The following is a 21,088-nucleotide window of genomic DNA, read 5'->3' as shown; positions in this document are numbered from 1 at the left end:
TGACAGATTATGAGGCTTCTACACCAAATGTTGGGGATTTGGCTACTTGAAATATTTTGAAATGGTAATTAATGATCAACTTTAAGAAAAATGTAGTAAATCTGGGGGATAAATAGAAAAAAAGGAGTATAAACAAATGTAATGATCATTACTCTTTGGGGATTTGGAGGCACTGCCACATATATTTACTGTATGTTTCATCAGCACGTTGTTTTGGGCAGCTCTATAACAATTAGCATAGTAAAATACACAGTAAAATACACAACAAATAAAGTTCTGGCTGTTTATATGCACAACATGAAATCGCAAAAACACATTTTTGATCATTAAAACGTGAGGAATTTCATTTCCACCTGGCTGTTTGAGGGACTGACAGGAATGTATAAAATGAAAGTGTGGGGTAAACACAACATCAGAACCGGGGAAGGGAGCGCAAACGCCCAGTGGGAGTCTGGGAAACAGGGAGGGAGGTGCGCACCATAAACCTGCGCTCTGTGGCTTTTCTCTCCAGTCGCCCTGAGAGCGTGGACCGCACCGCTGTAGTGGAAACACCGGGTGGGTAAGTTTGCATTTCCCTGCTTATGTTAGCGGAACTAATACTTAGTTTTTAAATATTAGTTCATGTATATAACAAACTCCGCGCCGCCAATTCCTCAATGTGCCTCCAACACTAAACAGAAGAAGATCTGCGAGGTGAAATGTGCTGGATGACTCCTAAGTGGATTCTGGGAGATTATAACAAACTTCATAAGCTGCTCTGTCAAATGTGGGGAGTCGGGTTCGGGATCCCGTGACTATAGAACCTATTTTGTTAAGTAAATTGATTATAGAACCAAATCTGGTTAATTTCAGCAAAGAAACAATTGTAAATATTTCAGGGGCCACAAAGTTCAGTGGGCGCACCCGGGCACATTAACACGTTCTGGGACCGCAGTACCGCATTTTAATTGTAGTATTATTTTCTGGCAGCCTGTTACACCATGTAAAGTCTAACAAAGTGTGTGCACAATAAAACAACGGCAGCAGTAACACATTTGTAGACTTGGATGCACAATAATAAAGTTTCAGGATAATAAATCATTTTGGGGGCAGTGTATGTTGAGGGTGCTTTACCAAATTCAGTGTTTACATCAGACATAGTTGGAGCGCCATCAAAAACCTTTCCATTTTAATTTCCTCTGTTTAGAGACTGGTTCATTTAGAGTTTTTGTGGCCACTGCAGCAAAGTCTTCTGAGGCGTTGTACCAAATTGTCTTTACTGTCTTATTTACTATACATTTTTCGAGCACTATGCCAAGTTACTGTGGAGTAGAGTTAGTGACATGGTTTGGAGGCACTATATTCAAAGTTTGACACTATAACAAAGAGATTTTGTAAAAAAAAAAAACTTTTGTATTTTGAGATTTATTACTGTCTTATGTGTAAAGTGTAAGTTCCATTTACATTTGCAGCCATGGAGTGCCTCAAAAACTGCTGCAAGAACTTCATGGTGCAGAAGAAGAAGGAGCAGGAGACCCAAGGTAAACAGATGCCTTGTATACCTGTATTTCATATAGCTCTGACAGAGTGCTTTGTTTCTGATTGTGCACTTTCCTCTGCTTTCAAGTGATCACACTGAAGATGCCTTCCAACAAGGCAGCAGCATTAGGCTGGGGGTCAGATGATGGGAAAATGGGGGTCACTGAAGACTACCTCCTTTCCAAGCTGCCTCCAGATGGCAGAGAGGTGCCATTTGTCCTGCCAACCTTCAAAGCCTCATACATCCAACCTCAAGGGTCCCGATTCCCCAATTTACAGCCCGGGCTGCAGAGTATGTTCCTCCTGAAAGTACCTCTGGTCTTAACTGATTAATTTAATTTACACAATCTAGTCGTATGCAAACAACACGTGAGAAACAAAGCAGAAATTGTCTCAGATGGTGGTGTTGACTTAAAGGTTGGGCTGGTAAATAATACTTGTCATCATCATAGTGTCTCTGACCACACTGAACACACAACATGTAGCTGCTGCTTTATTTTCCAGGATTGTTACGGTTTGTGCTCTGCTTCTTATCTGCTGTAATTTACAGACGCTGCAGCACATTTTATATTTATCAATCCAGAAAAAGAAAACCTAAGAAAGCATTTGACCATTCTGTGATATTTCACATCTAAAACTACCAGAGCAACAATATATGCCAATAAATCCATAAGTTCTCACGTCTGGCAGCCACAGACTCTGAACCAGCCTGAGCTGCCTTTTGTTCGTCCTTCTGCTGGTTTTAAATTCTTCTATTTTTCTAGAAGACTTCTTGATTTGAGGTCCTCCAGACCTCTGTTGATAAGTTTGATAAGATGAAATTCAGATTGTGCAAAATTATGTTTGAGCCATTCGGCATCATGATGTTCTTGAACTGGTTGTGTGTAGAAGGTTCCCTGTCCATCTGCATTGTAAAGGAGTTTTGGCTCAAAGCTATGACATGTAATTGCTGTACATTTGGTCAGAAAGTGACTTTGATGTTAGTCCATGAAACACAAAGACAAAGTTAAGCTACAGTGAAATAACACAGGAGATCAGATCGTGCCACTGGGTTATTTTAAGGTGGCTGACACGCTGTACTCCACCCAAACAAGCTCAAGGCTGCACTGAAGTCTCACGTTATCAACAAGCCATAATGCATCATGCATCTAAGTTTTATTGAAATTTTCCTGAGGTCACTGATGCCAATGCACCAGGATATCCTGTTTTGAAATGAACAGATTGAGTCTGGCTTTTTACAGACTAATAAAATAATTTTGTCAAAATGAAACTATGCTGACTTCCAGCCCTGCTTTCTGTTTGCAGGTTCAGCCCGGTGCACATACGCAGAGAGGAAGGCAGAGCTGTTGGGCTCCAGTCCCTTCATTCAGAGCCCAGAGTGCAGCTATTATCAGGGTCAGATGGCTGAGTTCCTCTCCCCTGGTTCAAGCCGCCGAGACACCATAAAGAACAGAAACTCCGGTTCACACAGCCCAGGTATCCAGACCATTAGTCCACAGCTACAGCCCCACAGCTGCATCCAATCGGAATCATCCTAACACAAGTTTAGTGCAGAAACATTCAGCTCTAACACTGAGCTGTAAAAGAAGACTGAACGTGGTTTTAGTTGTGTCATCTGGATACGATAAAAACATTATAATGAGAGAGTCTTGGGTTATAAAAATACAGCAAAAAAGTGACAAATATTCAACATTTGGTGGAAGAAACATGTTGGATTACTTTGATTTTTTAAAATTTTAATTTCATTCTTTTTCACAGTGACATAGTGTGAATATTCATGTAAAACCTGTTCAACACTGATGGACAGATGCTTTTTCCAGGTTGGAATCTGAAGCTGGGCATCCAGCAGCATCTGAGCAGCTCCATGTTGGATCTGTCCGGCTCTCAGAGTCACATGCAGGTGAGACGTTTCTCTATCTAATCTGTTTTCCCACAGTCTTTCTCACCGTGTCAGCCAGGACTAAATATAGTTTTACAGTTTCCACTCTCCTTAGTGGCGTAGTGGAACGTTGATAACAAGCCAAACGAGCAGTTTGTTTAGTTTAAGGGTCAAAGTGTGGAGGTCAGTTCACGCTGAAGAGCTGAAACAGAGCGGTGCACTGCAGGATGCAAGGATGAGATACTTTTAATAGTTTCGTATCATGGAAATATGGCTCTTATTTGATAGTGAAAAGAATAAGTGTCACAAGAGACCATGGAACTTCTAGTGAATAATTTTCTATCGTTTAAATGTGACATAAGGCAGAAGTTTAAAAAAGTAAATAGAAGTAGCCACAGTTGGATTATTTGTACTCAGGCTATTATTTCCCCTCGTTTCTTTTGTTTATGCTAAGCTAAGATAATATCTCATATCTTCTCATCGATGGCTCTTCATGAAAGTGAGTAAGAGGATTTTCACTCCTGTCCTGGAAGAATAATTCTCATCCCATGCTGGTCCCATGTTTTGGTTTTGTTCTTGCCTGTCTTATATAGAGTATAGAGTTTTAATATCTTCACTTGTAAAAACTGTGTGGATGGTTGTGCTTTGCTCTGCATTGCAACTTTGACTTCTCTGACTCCGACTCCACAGTTTGAGTTTTGTTTTTTATTTTCAATGTGTGTTGGTGGATGCAACATGCAGACAGGTGACTCCCTGCAGCCAACCAGCAACTAGAGCAGACAGATGATAATAAAAAACAACAGAACCACAAGCATTATGTTCAAAATAAAGAAAATAGCATTTAGTCATATTTTATCTATAAAAACTGACTTACTGTTATTAAAATTCCCATCCTGCCCATTCCCATTTTTCCCTGTCCCAGTCATGTGATGAATAGTGAATCACATGACCCACGGGATTCCCCACAAAAATGTCCACCTCTTCTCTACAGTATGTCCCATTTAGGCTTCTGAGATGGATCTGAAAGACCTTTGCAAACTTCAGCTCCATTACATGTTCCACCAGTTTACCAGCTGTGTGTGTTTCTGTCTGCCACGTGATTCAGCTCCAGCCTTTCTGATTAGGAAGGTACTGTACATGGTGATTATCTTGGACATAGTTGTATTTAATCAGTAAGACAATAAGGGAAACAATGAGTAAGATGGGGCGTTTTGCCGTGTCACTCACAGGACTCAGCAACTCCTTATTACTTAACACGTATAGCCGAGGCTGTGTTACAGACGAGCGATGTCACCTCTAACCTCGCCCAAAGCCTCAGTCAACATCACATAATTTCATTCAGGCTTCATGCTGCGATAATGTCACAGTAACATTACACAAGTACACTCACTGTTTTGCAACCTCTGAGCTAACACCCATATATAGAGTGTTTCTGTTACCGTGTGTTACTGTCCATCTTATCCTGAAAAGTGCCCAGTGGGTGTACGATTACTGTACAGTTGGCTCCCTTGTTTAGCTTGGCAGCATTATCAGCAAACATTAGTATGCAACTAAAGCAGACAACCCACAGGACCTTGGCAATACCTTCAATAGTAAGCAAATAAATCTGGTTTGCAGAATGGTGACCTAACAGTAAAAGAGCAGGTGGAGAAGTGAGAATCGGTGAGAAATGTTGTTTTCAAAGTTGAGTCAGATTTAAAGAGGGAATGAGAGAAGAGGCTGTCACCTCTTTTTATCAGTCATGTTTATGGTGGTGTTTTATTTATGGCACTGTTGGTTGGGTTGTTGTTTTAGCCACTCTCAAATATTATGACAACGTCTTGGTGGATGGTCATGAAATTTTGTGCAGACATTTGAGGTGTCACAAAGACAAACCCTCATGTCCTTGGTGGTCCGCCTGACTTTTCCTCTTGCATCATCAGCAGGTCCGAGTTTTTATTTCTGCTATTGAAATATTTCAACAACAACATTCATGGTTTCAGAGGATGAATACTTTAAAGTTTGAGTACCCTTTAATTTGTTGCAGCAGGTGTTTGGCATGTTTGGTACAGATATTCATGTTCCCCTCAAGGTGATAATAACCGCTCCTCTGTTGATGTTATCATTTAGCCCAAAGCACAGCCTCATGTTACCTATACAGGTGTCTGTGCATGGGTCCACGACTTTGGTGCAGATTGAAATATCTCAGCAACTATTTGGTGGATTGCCACGAATGTTATATACACATTAATCGTGACCAGAGGGGGTGTGTGTGTGTGTGTGTGTGTGTGTGTGTGTGTGTGTGTGTGTGTGTGTGTGTGTGTGTGTGTGTGTGTGTGTGTGTGTGTTTGGGTTCATCTGCAGCGCTTTGACTCGGTGTCCAGCGTCCTCAGCAGCACGTCCTCGACGATAGGCTCCGTTGAAAGCAGTCTGGGTAATTTAACACAGATTTGTCTCCATCTACCTTCCTCGTCTTCTTGAGACTCTTAAAACCTCTACACCCCTGCATGACTCAGTCTGATTAAGATCACTCCGCATTGTACAGTCATGAAAGGGCAGACATACTAATCACTTACAAATGTTTTGACAATAGTCGAATCAGAGATAAACCTTGTTACATAAAGACTGTAATACATGCTTTGTTATTGTAAGACATAAATCATTTTTATGAAGGTAAAATTGTTTTTCCTTCCGATTGCAATTCATTATACATGTTGGTTTAACAAGATAGACTTTAATTACTTACATGTGCACGTGCATACTATGAAATAACATCACATTTATATCAGATTGAGCTATTTCATCTGTGGAAACTGATTCTATACTAAAAATAAAAAAGACAAAGAGACAAGAAAAGATAAGACTTGTGATGTTTGTAATTTATTTCTGTTCCTCTCATTCTCAAACATTACAGAGTCCATCACCCTGTCTGGGGATGAGCGTGAGCTGGGGAAGGTGTGTGTCCGACTGAGCTACCAGGAGGCTCTGGAGCAGGTGTGGATCACCTTGGCTCAGGTAAGGTTACATGCTGAGAGGAGAGGGGAACGCAGGGGATGAAAAACATCCATTGTGCGTTTTCTCAATGGACCCTCTGTGTACAGAACACATGGCTCTGTTAGCTCCTCTGTTAACTTTGGCTCGGATGCTCAGGAGGAATGGTTGTTTTTTTTACCAACTGCCTAACTGATACTGAAACACAATGATCGTTCACTCAAAAGGCAGCACCTACAATGTTTGTTGTATTATACGTTAAATGTGAATATACAGTTAAGGCTTTTTCAAGAACATGCACTGACGCTTCCTGTTTGCTTAAGAGCACTTTAGCCTATAAATAGAACTGACCTGCCTCAGCTAACACTTTCTTTTTCCTCTTTTCTTATCAGTGTTCAGACCTTAACCTTTCTCCAGATGGACCGGAGCCACAAAAGATTGGCTTTAAAGGAATCATCACCATCCGCAAACCCATTCAGTTCAAGAGCTCCATCAAGGAGTATTGTCAGGTAATAGAACAGGGATGGATCATGATTTGAATGTCAGATACACATTTGATGAACTAAAATGTAGAGGAGGCATCTGGAGGGTTTAAAGGGTCCCTGTGTAGTCTCCTTGCAAATCAAAAGAGAAAAGCAGATCCATTATGGATTATAGTGTAATAATAAACTGATTGTAGACTTATTATTCCAGCTTCAAAAGCTACATACTTGGACTAATCTAATGTCAACCTTTCTGCTCGTCTGCTCCTTAGAATGTGTCCTTCATGGAGACCTTTGTGTTTGCGCTGCGTCTCCAGCAGTTGAACTGCAGCGCCTTGGTGCTGCGGCTACAGGCGCACAGCCCCAGGAAACGTACGGTGGCGGAGTGCGTCCTCTCCCTACGGCAGCTTGGTCCTCAGGAGTCAGAGCATTGGCTCAACCTCAACCCTCCATCCAAATCCTCAGTGAGTGTTCGCGTCACATGAGTGAGGCCTCTGGCACTGGAATCTGTGTTTGGTCTTAGGTCTGGTGTCAAATGTCTGTCTTCATTAAGTTCCTCTGGTCTTAGTCTTGACCTGTTTTTTTTACCCTGTGGTTCATGGAAAACTCATCTTGGCTTCAAAATACAGAGAAATGACAGATAAATGATGAAATTAAATACAGAAAGACAAATCCTGAATGATGTTTATTGACTAGTCTAAATAATCAGTTCTATCTTTTGTCCAACGTTTATAATGTCTGCTCAGAAATATATTTTGGATTACAGGAATTAGTTTAGTTGTTCTAGCCACTGTCCAGCTGTTGCTGCTGAGAGGACAGACTGTGTGTGGGAACATCACAGACTTTTACTACTTATTCTCCACCTTTTCCTTTGTTGGCTGCTGTCTTTTATCACTGCTTTGTATGTGCACAGTAATAACAAAGGCATGTACGTACTCTGTGAAGCACACTTTATCTTGTTGCACAATCACAGGAAAAAGAGAAAGGGGAAATTGGGAAACAGACTTTTATTGGAAAGTAAAAACCAGAGTGTGGATTCTGGAAATGTAAGACATGGAAAGCAGGTCAAACCTCAAACCATTTCACCTGCAGAGAGTGGTTTTGTTGATAAATGGAAGCATGTCTGGGCAGTGACAGTAAAATGTGAGTTTTTTCTGCACTTAGGGGATCAGACAGTGACTCATCAGGGAGACATCTTGATTGTGTCAGTGGTTTTACCCATCTAGTGGACACAAAAGCCCCAGATTGTCCAAATCACTGTCATTCAGTGGAGGCTCTTAAGGACCAAGACAGCAGAACTTGTTAAAGTCTTAAATAAGAAAACTATCAGCAGCTTTCTGAGAAGAAACTTTGTAAATGACAGTCTAAGATGAATCATACAAGACTACAGGTCTACAGCAATAATGTCCCATCTGTCAGCAAGGAAAGTAAATATCTGTCTGATTTTAGGCACAGTGATCTATTATGAGAGAACAGAGAAATATATTTTTGTATTATGAGCAATTCAAACGTTCTATCCCACGTTCAATCCCAAGGACACTTTTAAATCCCTAATTATCAAGACTAAGTGGATATTGTCTTATAGGTGTGCCACTCTGAGCTGCATCTCACCACCTGCTTTCAGCCAGTCAACGGGCGCATCCAGCTCCAGGTCCTTTCAGCCCAAAACCTCCCAGCATCCTCCTCCCCACTCACCCAAGGTAATTTGAAAAAGTCTTGAATTCCTTATAACTACAATGTGTAACTGTGTGGCTCATGTTAGTAACAAGCTTTTCTACCCGTCCGAAGTGTTTTTTGTCAAGGCGGAGCTGCACCAGTTGGGTCGGGTGATGATGAAGAAGAAAACACGAGCGCTAAAAGCCTCAGGGGGTCAGTGTCGGTGGGCAGAGACTTTCTACTTCCTCCTGGCTGCTTTAGACCACGCCTGCTCGCTGTCAATCAAAGTCTACAGCCGCAGCTCTGTCAGGAGGAAGCATTGTCTCGGACAGGTGACTTGTTCTGGCAGTGAACTCTTTCTTTCAGTTGTGACGTCCATGATGCCCTGAATACTGTGCTTAAGTACATTCTTGAGTATTTCTGCTTTGTTCTGTTTTATATTTCCATCCCACTGTGTTTTGGAGGCAAATACAGGACTTTTCATTCCACTTTTCACACACGGGATTGGAATAGTTATATAATCATGTATTTTGAAGCACCAGCTGCAGCACATGAAAAATATCAGGGTGTGTTTTAGTGTCTTGTAGTTCTGTTGAGAGAATATATAGTGTCACTTTAAAAGGACACTTTAATCGTCATATCCACGCAGAATCATGCTGTAATGTCAATTTTAGAAAAATCTGAAGTTGAGTGCAGGAATGATCTCCTTTTTCACTGTTTCCGACAGGTCCAGCTGGGATTCGACAGCCCTGTCTCAGCCGCTGTGGATCAGTGGAAGGACACTATGGCTCACCCAGAGAAAGTGGTGACAGCGTGGCACAGTCTGAGCACTTCCTAGACCTCTTTTCCTCACTTTCTCTTTATGTACTACAGCTGTAATGCTGTTGTACTGCAGGTCCAGCTGTGCCTACCTGCTTTTCCAGTTGGCTGGCCACAGTGCGGTACACTGCATCGACTGATGGACCGGACTGTAAACTACTGAATGTGCTCTGAATGCCCAGGGAGAGCAGATTTGCGCAGAGACGCTTCAGGTGCTCAGTGATTTGTTGCAAATAGTGGTTTCGAACAAAGTACTGGTGCTGGAAAAGGTTTTAATCTAGTCTCTGTGCAGAAAGCAATAGCTTTTAGCTGTATATAGTGATGTGTATTGGTTAGAAAGTTTACAAGCAGGGAAAGTGACCATAAAACCAAACCTGTTGTATGTTATCATCTGTAAATAAGAACCATTTTAATTTTTTTTAATTATCAATATTCTGTATTTTTCTTAATGTCAACAAGCCCATATAAAGATAAGACCAACACTATGTTATCCTCATTTTCACAATTTACTATAAAAAGGCTGAACAGATTCCTAAAGCAGCTGGATATTGTAGTTTTTAGTAAATATTACTTCAACACAATTAAATAGTGTATGTGTGGGCACTATTTTTAGCTGTGGATGAATACACATTAGGTCTGATGTTTTTAGTTGACAGTTAATGGGGCTCTATAGCACAGAGCAGGAAGCTACAGCTACATTTGGATATACAGACAGCAGTGAATTCAGTGAAAAATATAGAAAACTGTGAGCTAGAAGGTTTTTCCTAACTGTAATTTAAGTTTATATAAGATGTGATGTACATGCTCTACAATGCAGCAGCCTGTGTATCTGTACTGAGGCTGTACACTTTTGATAAAATCACTTTTTTATGTATTTAATGTCTTAATGTTGAGTTTAGTGATTAAAACTAGGCGTTGTTTGAAAATGCTAAGTTAGTTTGTGTTCTATATTTTATGCCCAGTATTTTCTTAAATAAATAAATATTGTGCAGTGTAGCAGTAGCACAGGAGCAGAGAGTCACAAATGTCATTAGCAAAATCTAATCTCAAAACAAAATTTGGTCCCAGAACAGAGTAACAGAAGGAGTTGAGGGAAATGTGAGTTATATACAGTGTCTCTTTGCCGTCTGAAAAGAAAACAGGCTGCAGCATATATGTCACACATGTCACACATGTTGTGCAGCTTTTGCAAACTGGGTCAACAACCATAAATCACTGAGTCATCATGTCACTTTTATTGAAGAGGCCACTGATTGAGAAATGTTAAAGCAAATAACAGGAGAATCTGCCAGGTTGTTTCTCTTCCTGCCTCCACAGAGCATCCTGTTTTTCTTCACCTTTTACTATGAGGCAGTTTGATATCAGCACTGTATATTGGCAATCTCATCCTCCTCCTCGTGTTTTGAGAAGTGGCTGTAGAAAATAGGATTTGTTGATTGTAGAAAAATTAAGGCAATTTCCTGTCAGCTGCAGTAATTTGAAGTTTTATTTCACTTAAATGTGTCCACACTTTAAAAAATGCCAATACCTTCACTAGGAAACATGTACAATCATAGATTCTTAACAGGCAGAAATGCAAGTGATGGGTTTCCAACCATTATGCCTCTTCTCAAATAGTTATTTCTGAACATGAAGTGAAGTTGCTGGCAGGTGATTTTGTGCTATTTGGGACAAAACACTCACTTGAAACCTTGTCACTGTTTCTGTCTCACAAAGAATGAAACTGAGCAGCAATGTGCTGTGTGGGACCAGCTGTGGACATGGACACACAAACACACACCCAGCAAACAATAAGTCTTTGGATGAAGAAAACAGAGTCTGCAGAGTGTTTGCATTTTAAGTGTGTGTGTGTGTGTGTGTGACCAGGACAACCAGTTGCTCCACGTGAGCTGACCTGCGTCAGAGCCCTTCATATCCTGGCGTGCCAAAACACCATCATCTTTTTTACGTAATTAATGTTTGATTTATGGTTAATGTTACACAGAGGGCATTCCAGGCACACCTTAACCTGCAGCTCGTCTGAACATTCAGCTCTCAGGTCAGAAGAGTTTGTTTGGCTCCGATTCCAAAGCTGCTCTCAGCAGCAGGATTTGAGCTTTTTGTTTCCTGGATGTGTTTAACAGATTCTTTTCCTGACCTGGCCGGTTGCCCCTGAGCCTGCAGCACATTGCGACTGTCTCATAACTGAATGAGCAGGTTCCTTCACCAGGGAGACAGTGCAGAGTTTATTGGAGTCCGGCAACGAGAAGTGATGTAAGATTCATGCATCTCTTATTATGATGGAGCCTCGTCTTCAGCTTTCTGCAGGACATACAACCCCCCAAGCATAAAAGTCACTCACACTATACTAAAAAAGTCCTTAAACATAAAATTAAATTAAGACAGCTTTTAAATAATCCTCGCACACTGAAAATATTCTGTAAAAAGTTCTTTAATCTGATACTGATATTTTAGGGCTGATACCAATATTAATATTTGAGAATTTAAAAAATTCTGAAATCATTTATCAGAAAATAATAATTTTCCTGTTGACCAGAGCATAAACAGACATGCCAGTAGTCATCAGAGCTCATTGTCTCTAAATTATCTCTAACCAACATGCACAATACCAGAGCCCTAAAACTAATAGGAATTTGATTAGGAGGAGGTTTCTGGTCTCTACAGGACCACTAGGGGGCAGTCCAACATTTTAATATGTGATAGAACAGTATTATGAGGTATAACCACCTCAGTTTAAATATTTGCTAGGGTTGAAATGTAAATGCTAACCAAGTAAGTAATGTTATTTTCATTATTGCTTCACTTCAATATAATCATGAAGTCATTCCATTTTTTTCAAAACAGCCTAAATTAAATTATGGATCAGAAAAGTAGATCAGGCTGAGAGGATTCTGCACACACTTTCAGCCATTATACTGAAAGTAGAAACCGTCCCCTCCTCCTTCTTCTGTCCACTTTCTTTTTGTGAGAACCAGGATAAGGAGACGGAGCAGTTCCCAGCAAGGCCTCATGTAGTTGAGGGAGCAGGAGTCTCAGTAATAATCTCCCTTCATGCTCCAATACCCTCACTAGTCTCATTAACCATGTACATGGCACATGTTCACTTTAAAGGAGACGTGAACCCAGCTGTCCTCCTATTGGATGCAGCTGCTACAAAGGAGCAGGGCAGTGACGGAAACCCAGCTGCTGGTTTTCCATTAAAATGGGATAAAAACCTTTCATCCGGTTGGAGGTTGTTTTCTCCAGCTCGATCTCCAGGATCTAAACTTTTCACTTAGTGAAACTGATGGAGAATTAAGCTGTTGTGATGTAAAAACATCTGCTCACGCTGATGGAGTCAGTGCGCCTTCATGTGACGATGGGCAGCAACTGCAGGATTGGAAAGCCCACGCACTGTTGAGCAAGCTGTGCTTGTGGGTGTGAACAGTGACACATTTATTGAGGTAAAAGCAGCCTTCTGCATTCAAACCTGAGCAGGCAGGAAGAGGCAAAGCTCAGCTGCCAAGATCCCACTGAACAGTATGGATAGAGACAAGACAGACATGAGTCTAAGAGAGGGATTCCTGGTGAAAAGGGTAAGATCTTTTTTATTAAAACACTGTGAAGTTTAGATTTAACTGAGTCAGTGTGGCGTGTCGTGAAGGATGTATTTATATGTTTTTGAGAGTATAACACATCTTTGATCATTTTTAATGACGTGTTAACAGGGTCATGTTGTGCACAACTGGAAGGCACGCTGGTTTGTGCTGATGCCAGACAAACTGCTGTACTACAAATATGAAGGAGGTAAAAGGGACTCATGTCAGCGAGGGAAAATCCTGCTGAAGGACTGTGTGCTGACCTGTCCTTTCCTGGAGTACGAAAACCGCCCAGTGAGTTTTTTCAGAAAAGACACCAAATCTTTAGTACGATTACAAAAATCTTTCAGGTAGCTGCTTTGCAGCTAGGCTTCATGTTAAAATGAGAGAAAATCTTTCTACACTTCACAATAAAGTGTCTATCAGATGTTCAATAAATAAATCTGCCTTTACCATTTGATTTGAATCTGATCCTTTGATGATGTGCTGACACAGTCTCCAATTCTTCATTAACAAAAACCTGACATTGTTCATTTTGTTTTTTTCTTTTGCTGTTATTTTTAATGCATTTGTTTTATTTTTAACCTTTGTCTGGACTCCCTGCTTGTCAGACTTTCTGAGGCAGTTTGAAATGAAACTGTAAAATTCACATTCATCCATAAAGAGCTTTACTTTTTAGCAGGCTCAGAAGTGTAACATGCGTGTTTGTGTTTTATGGGCTAAACCACTGAAGGTGTGGCATCAGCTGCTTGGCTCTCTGATCTGGCTCTCACCTGTTTATTTAAGACGTCGCCTCAGGTGACTTTTTTGCCAGGACCTGTTCTCCATCACCTCCTTTAACAGCAGTCTTCTTCCTCTCTGTATTTTCCAACAGCTGGTGTTCAAGCTCCAGACAGCGAACGGGGTTGATCATTTTCTGGAAGCCTGTTCCCGGGAGGAGCGGGATGAGTGGGCAGCTGACATCAGAGCGGCGGCTGACAAGCTGCATACGGCTGATGGTGACAAGGCAACAAACCAGCAGGATAAGGCGAGATCCCAGTTAAACAACATTGATCTCAGGTAAACCCAGTTAACAAAACACCTCCAATAGACTTTCCCAGCACTGTGGAGTTACATGTTGTAGTGTCTCAATGCCTCACCCTGTTTAGGATTATACTTAGATTTTGTTTCAAACCCTGGTTTTCCTCTTCCTTAAAGCAAGGTGCTGGACTCCATGTATGACGTCCACAGTGGTATCAAGATGAGCAGCCATGTGGAGCAGGGCAGCACGTACAGCAACTGTTTCTCAGGTGAGCGTCTGAAACACCAGCTTTTCTCCACATCTGAGCCCTAACCTGATCATCTGATGGAAAACATTTTAAATGCATCAACATTTATTTTCTCTAAAAGCCACAGAATCAGATTCCAGCTCATTTTGCTTAGTATCTTGGTTGTAATCCCAGGCTGAACTATTTCCACTGTATTTGCACATGTATGTGTTTTTATTCTTTAGATGATGTTTTGAATTGTGCTGCATTTTTAGTCATGGCAAAGGACGTTAATTTGGCTTCTTCTGGACACAGAGGAAGTGTTTTGTATAAGGCAGAAAAATGGAATATAACTAAAACCTTTAAATCTGTCTACTGTATTTGTGTGGGTCACACACATCTGCGTCCATGTGTATGTTTTTGTGCAGATATGAATGTGTGCCTACATTCAGCTCTAAGTGTCTGTTGTCATGCAGGCTCAGCGGTGGTGGACTGGCTGGTGTTCATGCAGCTGGCTCTGACCCGTGTGGAGGCCGTGACACTGGCCTCGGCCCTGCTGGAGGAGGGTTTCCTGCGCACTGTGGGCCTGAAGAGCGTGGAGGCTCTCCGCACCGCTGGCCTCAGTGAGCAGCTCATGGACGACTCCACGGCACTGTACAGCTTTGTACGTACCACTGAGTATGATTGTGTTGACGCCCCTGTTAGTTCATTTATTGCAATAATCTGAGCTGTGAGAGAGAAGGCTGGTTCTGCACCAGGTGAAATCATGTTGCTGTTTAATCACAGTCTGACAGCTTAAAGAAGAGAGGCAGTGTGAAGGCTGAGATGTCACTGTCTGCAGTGGAGCTGAGTGGGAAAGTGATAAAGAGAGGATATCTGCTGAAACAGGTAATCACCCTGCCCTGTGGTAAGATGCTTAAAATATTATTTACTACCACCTTCACAGAAGATGTGCTTTAAAAGGAATTTATAAAAATTAACAGTTTTAATGGCTTGACATTATGTTAAATTGTACAGATCAATTATTAGCTGTTAAAAACAACTTCTGGGTTGCCAGGTTGTGTAAATACATTTGACTAGTTGGACCTTTTGAATACTTGTGCACCAAAATGCATTTATGAACAACTTATCAACATTTACTACTAAAAAATAGACCTAATGGCTTATTGTAAAGTCAACGGCAATATTGACAAAGCAGGAAGAATGAACATAGTTTTTTTTTTATACCAATATGTGGCATTTGTTTAAACACAGGGACACAGGAGGAAAAACTGGAAGGTGCGACTGTTTGTGCTGCGTTCAGAGCCCGCTTTCCTTCACTACTATGACCCCACTAAGGTGAGTGTGCAGCAGCTGCTATGGAGGGTCAACCCAGGGCAACATAAAACTAAAAAAAATGTCATGTGTATTTTACTTATAGACAACAAACAAGGCAGTTGTTTTGTTTGACTGCTTGAGTCTGAAGTTGCCATGACTCAAGACTCATAAAACCCACAATTCTCAGTCTTCTGTCTCTACCACAAGCCTGAGTCAGCCTGATCCACTTCCTGTTTTATGTCACTTGTCAGGATGACATCAGCCCCGTTGGCGGCTTCTCCCTGCGAGGCTGTCTGGTGTCTTCTCTGGAAGATAACGGAGTTCCCTCAGGTGAGTCACCGTCTCAACCGCCAGTGACCTCAGAAACTTTCCAAACATGTTTTTCAAACAAATAATTACAAGACAAGATGGAATGAGAAAATATGAAAACAATAAAATTAGCAATCATTTTAGGATGTCAATAAGTAGTGTGTGTGTGCGTGTGGCATGGTTCCTCAATGCTGTACAGCAACATGTGTGACATGAGTGTCCTCACATCTCTTCCCGTCCAGGTGTGAAAGGCAATGTTCAAGGCAACCTGTTTAAAATCATCACTCAGTCGGACACACGTTACTTCATCCAGGCTCCATCTCACCAGGAGAAGATGAACTGGATCGATGCGATCAGAGTGCACACATAGAGCCATGGATTCATGTTAAAACTTTGTGTTTTTACATCACTTATATCAATGAATCAGCCATGAAGGCGCCTGAATTTACACATTCCACGAATGTAATGTAGCAACAAACTGGGACCCTGCAATTTAAATGAAAGTGTTAGTGGTTACATGATGTTTAAAATCTGATTTTCAGCCTGATCATTGTCTGTTTTAAAGTTTGTAAAAGCCCCCGGAACTGTAGCATTTTTCATGTGACTGTTCATTTTAACTTAAAAAGTTTTTTTATAAGTTTGTTTTTTTCAATATTAAATATATACTATATATACTCTATTCTAAATTATTTATTTAGTACTGTAGATATGTACAATTTTGGAGTTGTCTACTTGTCCTTTACCTTAGTATTTCTACTTTAGCTGTAGTTACTTTTCAGATTACTCTTTAATGTAAAATAATATAAGACAACTTTATTCTCTCTGCTCCCACATTTATCATTTGATGACTCCCCAGATTTATTGTTTAACACTGGACTAAACTAACTTAACTTAACCTACAACAATTGAATGCTGCTTACATGTGATGCATCAGTATTGGCAATCTTGTAATGCAGTACAATTAATTATAATAATATATCACTAACAAGAGCCATTTTTCCACAGGTACATTTATCTTTGATTTTACAGAAGCAAAAACCTGATAGGACTTAAATAAAACAAATGATTACATGGATGAACCTGTCGTCCTCCCCTCATACAGGCTCAATGGTTTATTTTTCCACTACTACCTCAAACAGCTGAGGAAAATATGATCTATTGATGATAAAGAATTCAAGTCACAGCGTCCAGACTTGCTTCATACTTTGTCCAGTATTGTGTAACAGGTTAAGATGTTTTATATGGTATGTTTACCTAAGTCAAGGCTCTGACATCAAGAGGAAGTACAAGCCGAGACAAGAAAAGCCTTGAGAGGTATTTGTCAAAGTCAGTGAGTTTTAGTTCAGGTTGGCTGATGGAGGCACTCCCAGCAGTCACAGCCCGGCACTCCCACTCAACAAGCTGAGTCCAGTCTTTATCTGAATGACTCAAGCTGAGCTGGTGTCGGTTTAAAGCCCTGTTCCTGTCACACAATGCCTCCTCTGTGATGCATGGAGGAGGCATTGTTGACTGCAAATCCAAGTACATGACCACAAAGTGGGAAACAGCGAATAAAAACAAAAAAAAAAAACAACAAAGTGATTTATTGCAGTGAAGTAAAGTAGATACGAACATTCACATAAAAAGTGCTAGTCATAATAGAAAAGTACAGAAACCAGTGGGTGTCAGTAGCTCTTCAAAGCGATATCTGTTGATACATTACCAGAACATAAGATAACCTATTCTTTCCAGCTTTGTGTTTAATCTGGAGGCAAACTGAGAGGAATTAAACAAACTGTGTGTGCTATGAGCATGCACTAATGTATGCTACTTAAATAGTTTTACATTATTACACCTGTTACAGTACATAATCGGGCACAGAATGACAATCATTTGATTTTAGAAACATTCATCTTCATGCAGGCGCTCGTAAACGTAAGTGCTTCCAAAGGTTGAAATCTCTAATGCACACAAACCGAAGCAGCACTCATTTTTGTAATGACGCATCTTGTTTGTTCAGACGTTCATTAGGGGAAAATATTATAGCTTCTATCGCATTGTTTAAAACTTAATTCACTTCAGTTTAAATCACATTCCTCGGTTGATTTGATGACTGTTACATGCAGTCGTTATCTTCAAGTGTCCAAACAGGTAATCTAGTGAAGGCACTTTGTCTTAACACGTGATTACGAGGCAGGTGTAATTAACTGGAAACACAACATCCCCATCATGGGTCATTTGATTCACTTAAGAAGTAGATCTAGCCTAATTTTATTTATTATACACTGTCCCAAAATGTTATATGTAATTCATCTGTGGTTGAGATGCTGGGGTTAGGCCACCTTGGTGAGCTGTAGATCTCCGAAGACTCGTAAGGCAGTGAGGGAGGCGAGCTGGGAGAGCCGGTGACTGAAGCCACATAGAGGCTGCCCGTCCACCAAGATACGAAACTGCTGGTGTTCACAAACAATCTCCATCTAAGAGTCAGTGGGAATGTAGAGAGGAGAAGGTTGTCATCTCTAAAGCTGCATGTTTAACTTATGTAAAAGTAAATTGTATCATCCTAAATCACAACCTGGAGCTGCAACAGGGACATCAACAGCTGAAGCCCCATTTATTTTAGTGAGTCATAGATTTGCCTTATTTTCCAGCGGGGCACAGGGATTGCCAAACATATTTGCACAACTTTAAGGCACCTGTGAAGTATAAGGCCAATATTAAGTTATGGGGCATGTGGATCCCTGTTTTGCTTGTATATCACCCACATAAGCAAACACACAGCAATGAAATATGCATTCTTGTTCTTGGTGACACTAATGTATAAATGGATGAGCAAATGTTACAAAAATGACGACTGCAAAGTAATAAACATGGATGTAAACAATACAAAATTACATTTTTCACCAGCACTGAAAGTATTTTATGAGGCAATTCCAGCACAAAACCCTGAAACTCCATAAGACCTTTAAAATTTATAGCATAAAAATATTTTCTGAAAAGCAGCATACAATAACCATAATGGTTACTCACTCGTCTCCACCTCTCTAGGTTTGGAGTGTAACTGCAAAAATAAACCAACAGCAACTAACTCAAATTACAATCACATTAGACCTACTGCAACCAGAAACCCATCAGAATATTCTGACGACATTTCAACATTTATCTGGTAGAAATGTTGTCAGTGCAGAAGTTCAGTCTTATCCAAACTACTGCCTGCTGTTTGCATGAGCACAAAAACACCAGAGATCATAAATGTACCTTGAAGGCTTCCCCAGGTGCAAAAGGAAAGAATGAGAGAGTATTTTCAGATGGACCCCACTTTCCAGCCAAGCGGGCGTTGCGTTGGACAGCCTTTTCCATGAAGCTGACCTTTAGCTGAAGACCCACATCAGCCTCTGTGTCCTCCTCCTGAGGCTTACTGGACAGAGTCACCTCAATGCTGCAAACACACACAACACGAGCAATCAGGCAAAGACAGAGTGGTGCAGAATTCAACATTTAAAGAAAAGACTGACATTTGGCCTCGATGCTTGTCTGTCCTCTCTTTTCTTCTACAGTTACACAGCTTGGTAGATTTATTTCATAACAGTGACATCTTCTGGTCTGTATGACAACAGCAATTGTGATTTTTTTTTAAAATCACCATTGGTGGCTTCAATTAAGCAATTGACTTTAACTATCACATGAGCAAAAGCAAAATGTTTGACATGTTGGCTTATTCCTGCAGTTTGATTCCCCTTTTTACATCCAATTTTTTATTCTTGAAAAATAACAAATTACATTTGCTCAAGTATATACTGTGAGAACCATAATTACTAACATTACAACACATGATGTTGTGGCAGCAGACTCGGGGACAATGAAGTGGATCTGCTACAGGTTGACCTACAGTATATAAACATAATGTACATGAAGCTATAAAACTATGATATGTCTGTGTGCCTTGTAGAGAAACATAAATAAGATGAAAAGATCTAAAATAAACGCCCTGAAGTTAAAGTCAGTAAAAAAGGAAAAGGGTCCCTTGAGAGCATTTGTCCTTAAAACACACCCGATGTCCCAGCAGCTAAAAATAAGTTTCTTGGCATAAAAACTTCCTGCACCACAGTTTATTTTTGCATGTTCTGTTTGTTGTGGAGCCAATTTGTCATCTTTTGCTGGACATAATTAACGACTGAATGAATAAATACCAGGCTGATGTTATCAACCAAAGATTTTCCAGAGTGACTGGAGGTTTCATGGGATTTGCAGCTCTCCCACGCACAGTCACAGACTAACCTATAATTAGGAAAAGCACTGGCATTACAAAGATATTTTCCCAAAGTAAGGACTCAAACACAGACAACAGCTGTGTGTCTGCTTCAAGATTCTCTTTATTGTAATCCGGGACATGTTTAGCACTAAATTAATTCATATCGCATAATTTAATATGCACTGCAAAATCAAAACAAATATGTGCACTAACCTTTTGGGTTTTTTGTTAACAATTCCCATAACAACCAGTTTCATTGAAGGCCGCATCCCACCCTTTATCTCTCCGATATACTCCCCCTGTGAAACAATAGAGATGTATAGAGATCAGCGGTCACACAGGACGAGGCCTGTGGCTGAGCAGGACAGGACACTCTATTATTGCAGGATTTAACTGCTGTCCGCTCATCATGCAGTCTGCGGTGCGCTGTAACCAGTGGCACCGATGGGAACAATAGCTTTATTGATCCGGATTTTAATAGTGACTCAGCTGCACAAACTCCTTCTGTTTTTTTTTTAAGGATACTGAACGGTTTAATATTTTTGAATGAAATCACAATTTTTCAGAAATGTCTCAGTGCATGCAGTGCAAAAACAGAAAGAAGACAGCTACCTACATTTTCTTTCTTGTCCTTTTCTTCCATTCCACTCAGGGCGTGATGCGGTGCTGGAGGTTTCGAGCCGTGATGCCAGCTGAAGACTGAATGACTCTGCCTCCAGCTGGCAAACCCCGCCTGTACTCCGTTGTCATAGAGACAGGCTCCCAGTTTGGCAGTGATGATGGTGAGACAGGCAGAGAGGACGCGTTATTTCTAATCATCTGAATAAAGACTGTTTTTGGGGAGTGGTATTTCAACGTGGGGGTTCTTCTGGTTAGCATTGTTGCATCCTATAATTATCTTCTGCACACAACAGTGGTTGACTTACACAAATAAACACAGAAACACAACCAAATATAGAAGCAAGCTGCGAAAGCACAACCAAATACAGGAAAAACACACAACCCCGAATTTCCCTTCTGGATGAATAAGATTTATCTCATCATCTAATCTAATCTTTCAACCAAATATAGACATAGTTTTC

General features: G+C 40.7%; 3 protein-coding genes across 3 annotated transcripts; 2 read left to right on the top strand and 1 right to left on the bottom strand.

The window, feature by feature from the left end:
• Nucleotides 1–425: 425 nt before the first annotated feature.
• On the top strand, nucleotides 426–10,256 carry tc2n (tandem C2 domains, nuclear). Its single transcript, XM_026304229.1, has 12 exons — nucleotides 426–559; nucleotides 1,452–1,520; nucleotides 1,607–1,810; nucleotides 2,824–2,994; nucleotides 3,339–3,418; nucleotides 5,741–5,810; nucleotides 6,291–6,391; nucleotides 6,760–6,876; nucleotides 7,122–7,313; nucleotides 8,435–8,549; nucleotides 8,638–8,837; nucleotides 9,233–10,256. Exons 2-12 carry the CDS (start codon nucleotides 1,454–1,456, stop codon nucleotides 9,341–9,343), a joined length of 1,428 nt encoding a protein of 475 aa, XP_026160014.1. The 5' UTR covers nucleotides 426–559; nucleotides 1,452–1,453; the 3' UTR covers nucleotides 9,344–10,256.
• A 2,183-nt stretch (nucleotides 10,257–12,439) lies between these two features.
• plek2 (pleckstrin 2) lies at nucleotides 12,440–16,599 on the top strand. Its single transcript, XM_026305582.1, has 9 exons — nucleotides 12,440–12,899; nucleotides 13,032–13,196; nucleotides 13,777–13,961; nucleotides 14,100–14,191; nucleotides 14,626–14,813; nucleotides 14,936–15,037; nucleotides 15,404–15,487; nucleotides 15,718–15,796; nucleotides 16,018–16,599. Exons 1-9 carry the CDS (start codon nucleotides 12,846–12,848, stop codon nucleotides 16,143–16,145), a joined length of 1,077 nt encoding a protein of 358 aa, XP_026161367.1. The 5' UTR covers nucleotides 12,440–12,845; the 3' UTR covers nucleotides 16,146–16,599.
• A 741-nt stretch (nucleotides 16,600–17,340) lies between these two features.
• On the bottom strand, nucleotides 17,341–20,811 carry LOC113129039 (galectin-related protein B). The gene is made up of 4 exons (XM_026304730.1): nucleotides 20,623–20,811; nucleotides 20,220–20,305; nucleotides 19,013–19,193; nucleotides 17,341–18,231 (listed from the first exon to the last, which is right to left on the bottom strand). Exons 1-4 carry the CDS (start codon nucleotides 20,647–20,649, stop codon nucleotides 18,088–18,090), a joined length of 438 nt encoding a protein of 145 aa, XP_026160515.1. The 5' UTR covers nucleotides 20,650–20,811; the 3' UTR covers nucleotides 17,341–18,087.
• Between the last annotated feature and the right edge of the window lie 277 nt (nucleotides 20,812–21,088).

Source organism: Mastacembelus armatus, chromosome 22, assembly GCF_900324485.2.
Source record: "Mastacembelus armatus chromosome 22, fMasArm1.2, whole genome shotgun sequence".
NCBI lineage: Eukaryota > Metazoa > Chordata > Actinopteri > Synbranchiformes > Mastacembelidae > Mastacembelus > Mastacembelus armatus.
This window is presented reverse-complemented; position numbering and strand designations above follow the sequence as displayed.

What these genes read in the sequence shown, in the direction of transcription:
- plek2 (XM_026305582.1), top strand. Translation starts at nt 12,846, where the DNA reads ATGGATAGAGACAAGACAGACATGAGTCTAAGAGAGGGATTCCTGGTG. An exon ending in AGGGATTCCTGGTGAAAAGG is followed by an intron (nt 12,900 to 13,031) that starts GTAAGATCTTTT and finishes ACGTGTTAACAG; the next exon opens with GGTCATGTTGTGCACAACTG. An exon ending in ACTACTATGACCCCACTAAG is followed by an intron (nt 15,488 to 15,717) that starts GTGAGTGTGCAG and finishes GTCACTTGTCAG; the next exon opens with GATGACATCAGCCCCGTTGG.
- tc2n (XM_026304229.1), top strand. Translation starts at nt 1,454, where the DNA reads ATGGAGTGCCTCAAAAACTGCTGCAAGAACTTCATGGTGCAGAAGAAG. An exon ending in GCTCTCAGAGTCACATGCAG is followed by an intron (nt 3,419 to 5,740) that starts GTGAGACGTTTC and finishes GTTCATCTGCAG; the next exon opens with CGCTTTGACTCGGTGTCCAG. An exon ending in GGAAGCATTGTCTCGGACAG is followed by an intron (nt 8,838 to 9,232) that starts GTGACTTGTTCT and finishes TGTTTCCGACAG; the next exon opens with GTCCAGCTGGGATTCGACAG.
- LOC113129039 (XM_026304730.1), bottom strand. Translation starts at nt 20,649, where the DNA reads ATGGAAGAAAAGGACAAGAAAGAAAAT. An exon ending in GTTAACAAAAAACCCAAAAG is followed by an intron (nt 19,194 to 20,219) that starts GTTAGTGCACAT and finishes GTGTGTTTGCAG; the next exon opens with CATTGAGGTGACTCTGTCCA. An exon ending in CACCTGGGGAAGCCTTCAAG is followed by an intron (nt 18,232 to 19,012) that starts GTACATTTATGA and finishes ACTGACTCTTAG; the next exon opens with ATGGAGATTGTTTGTGAACA.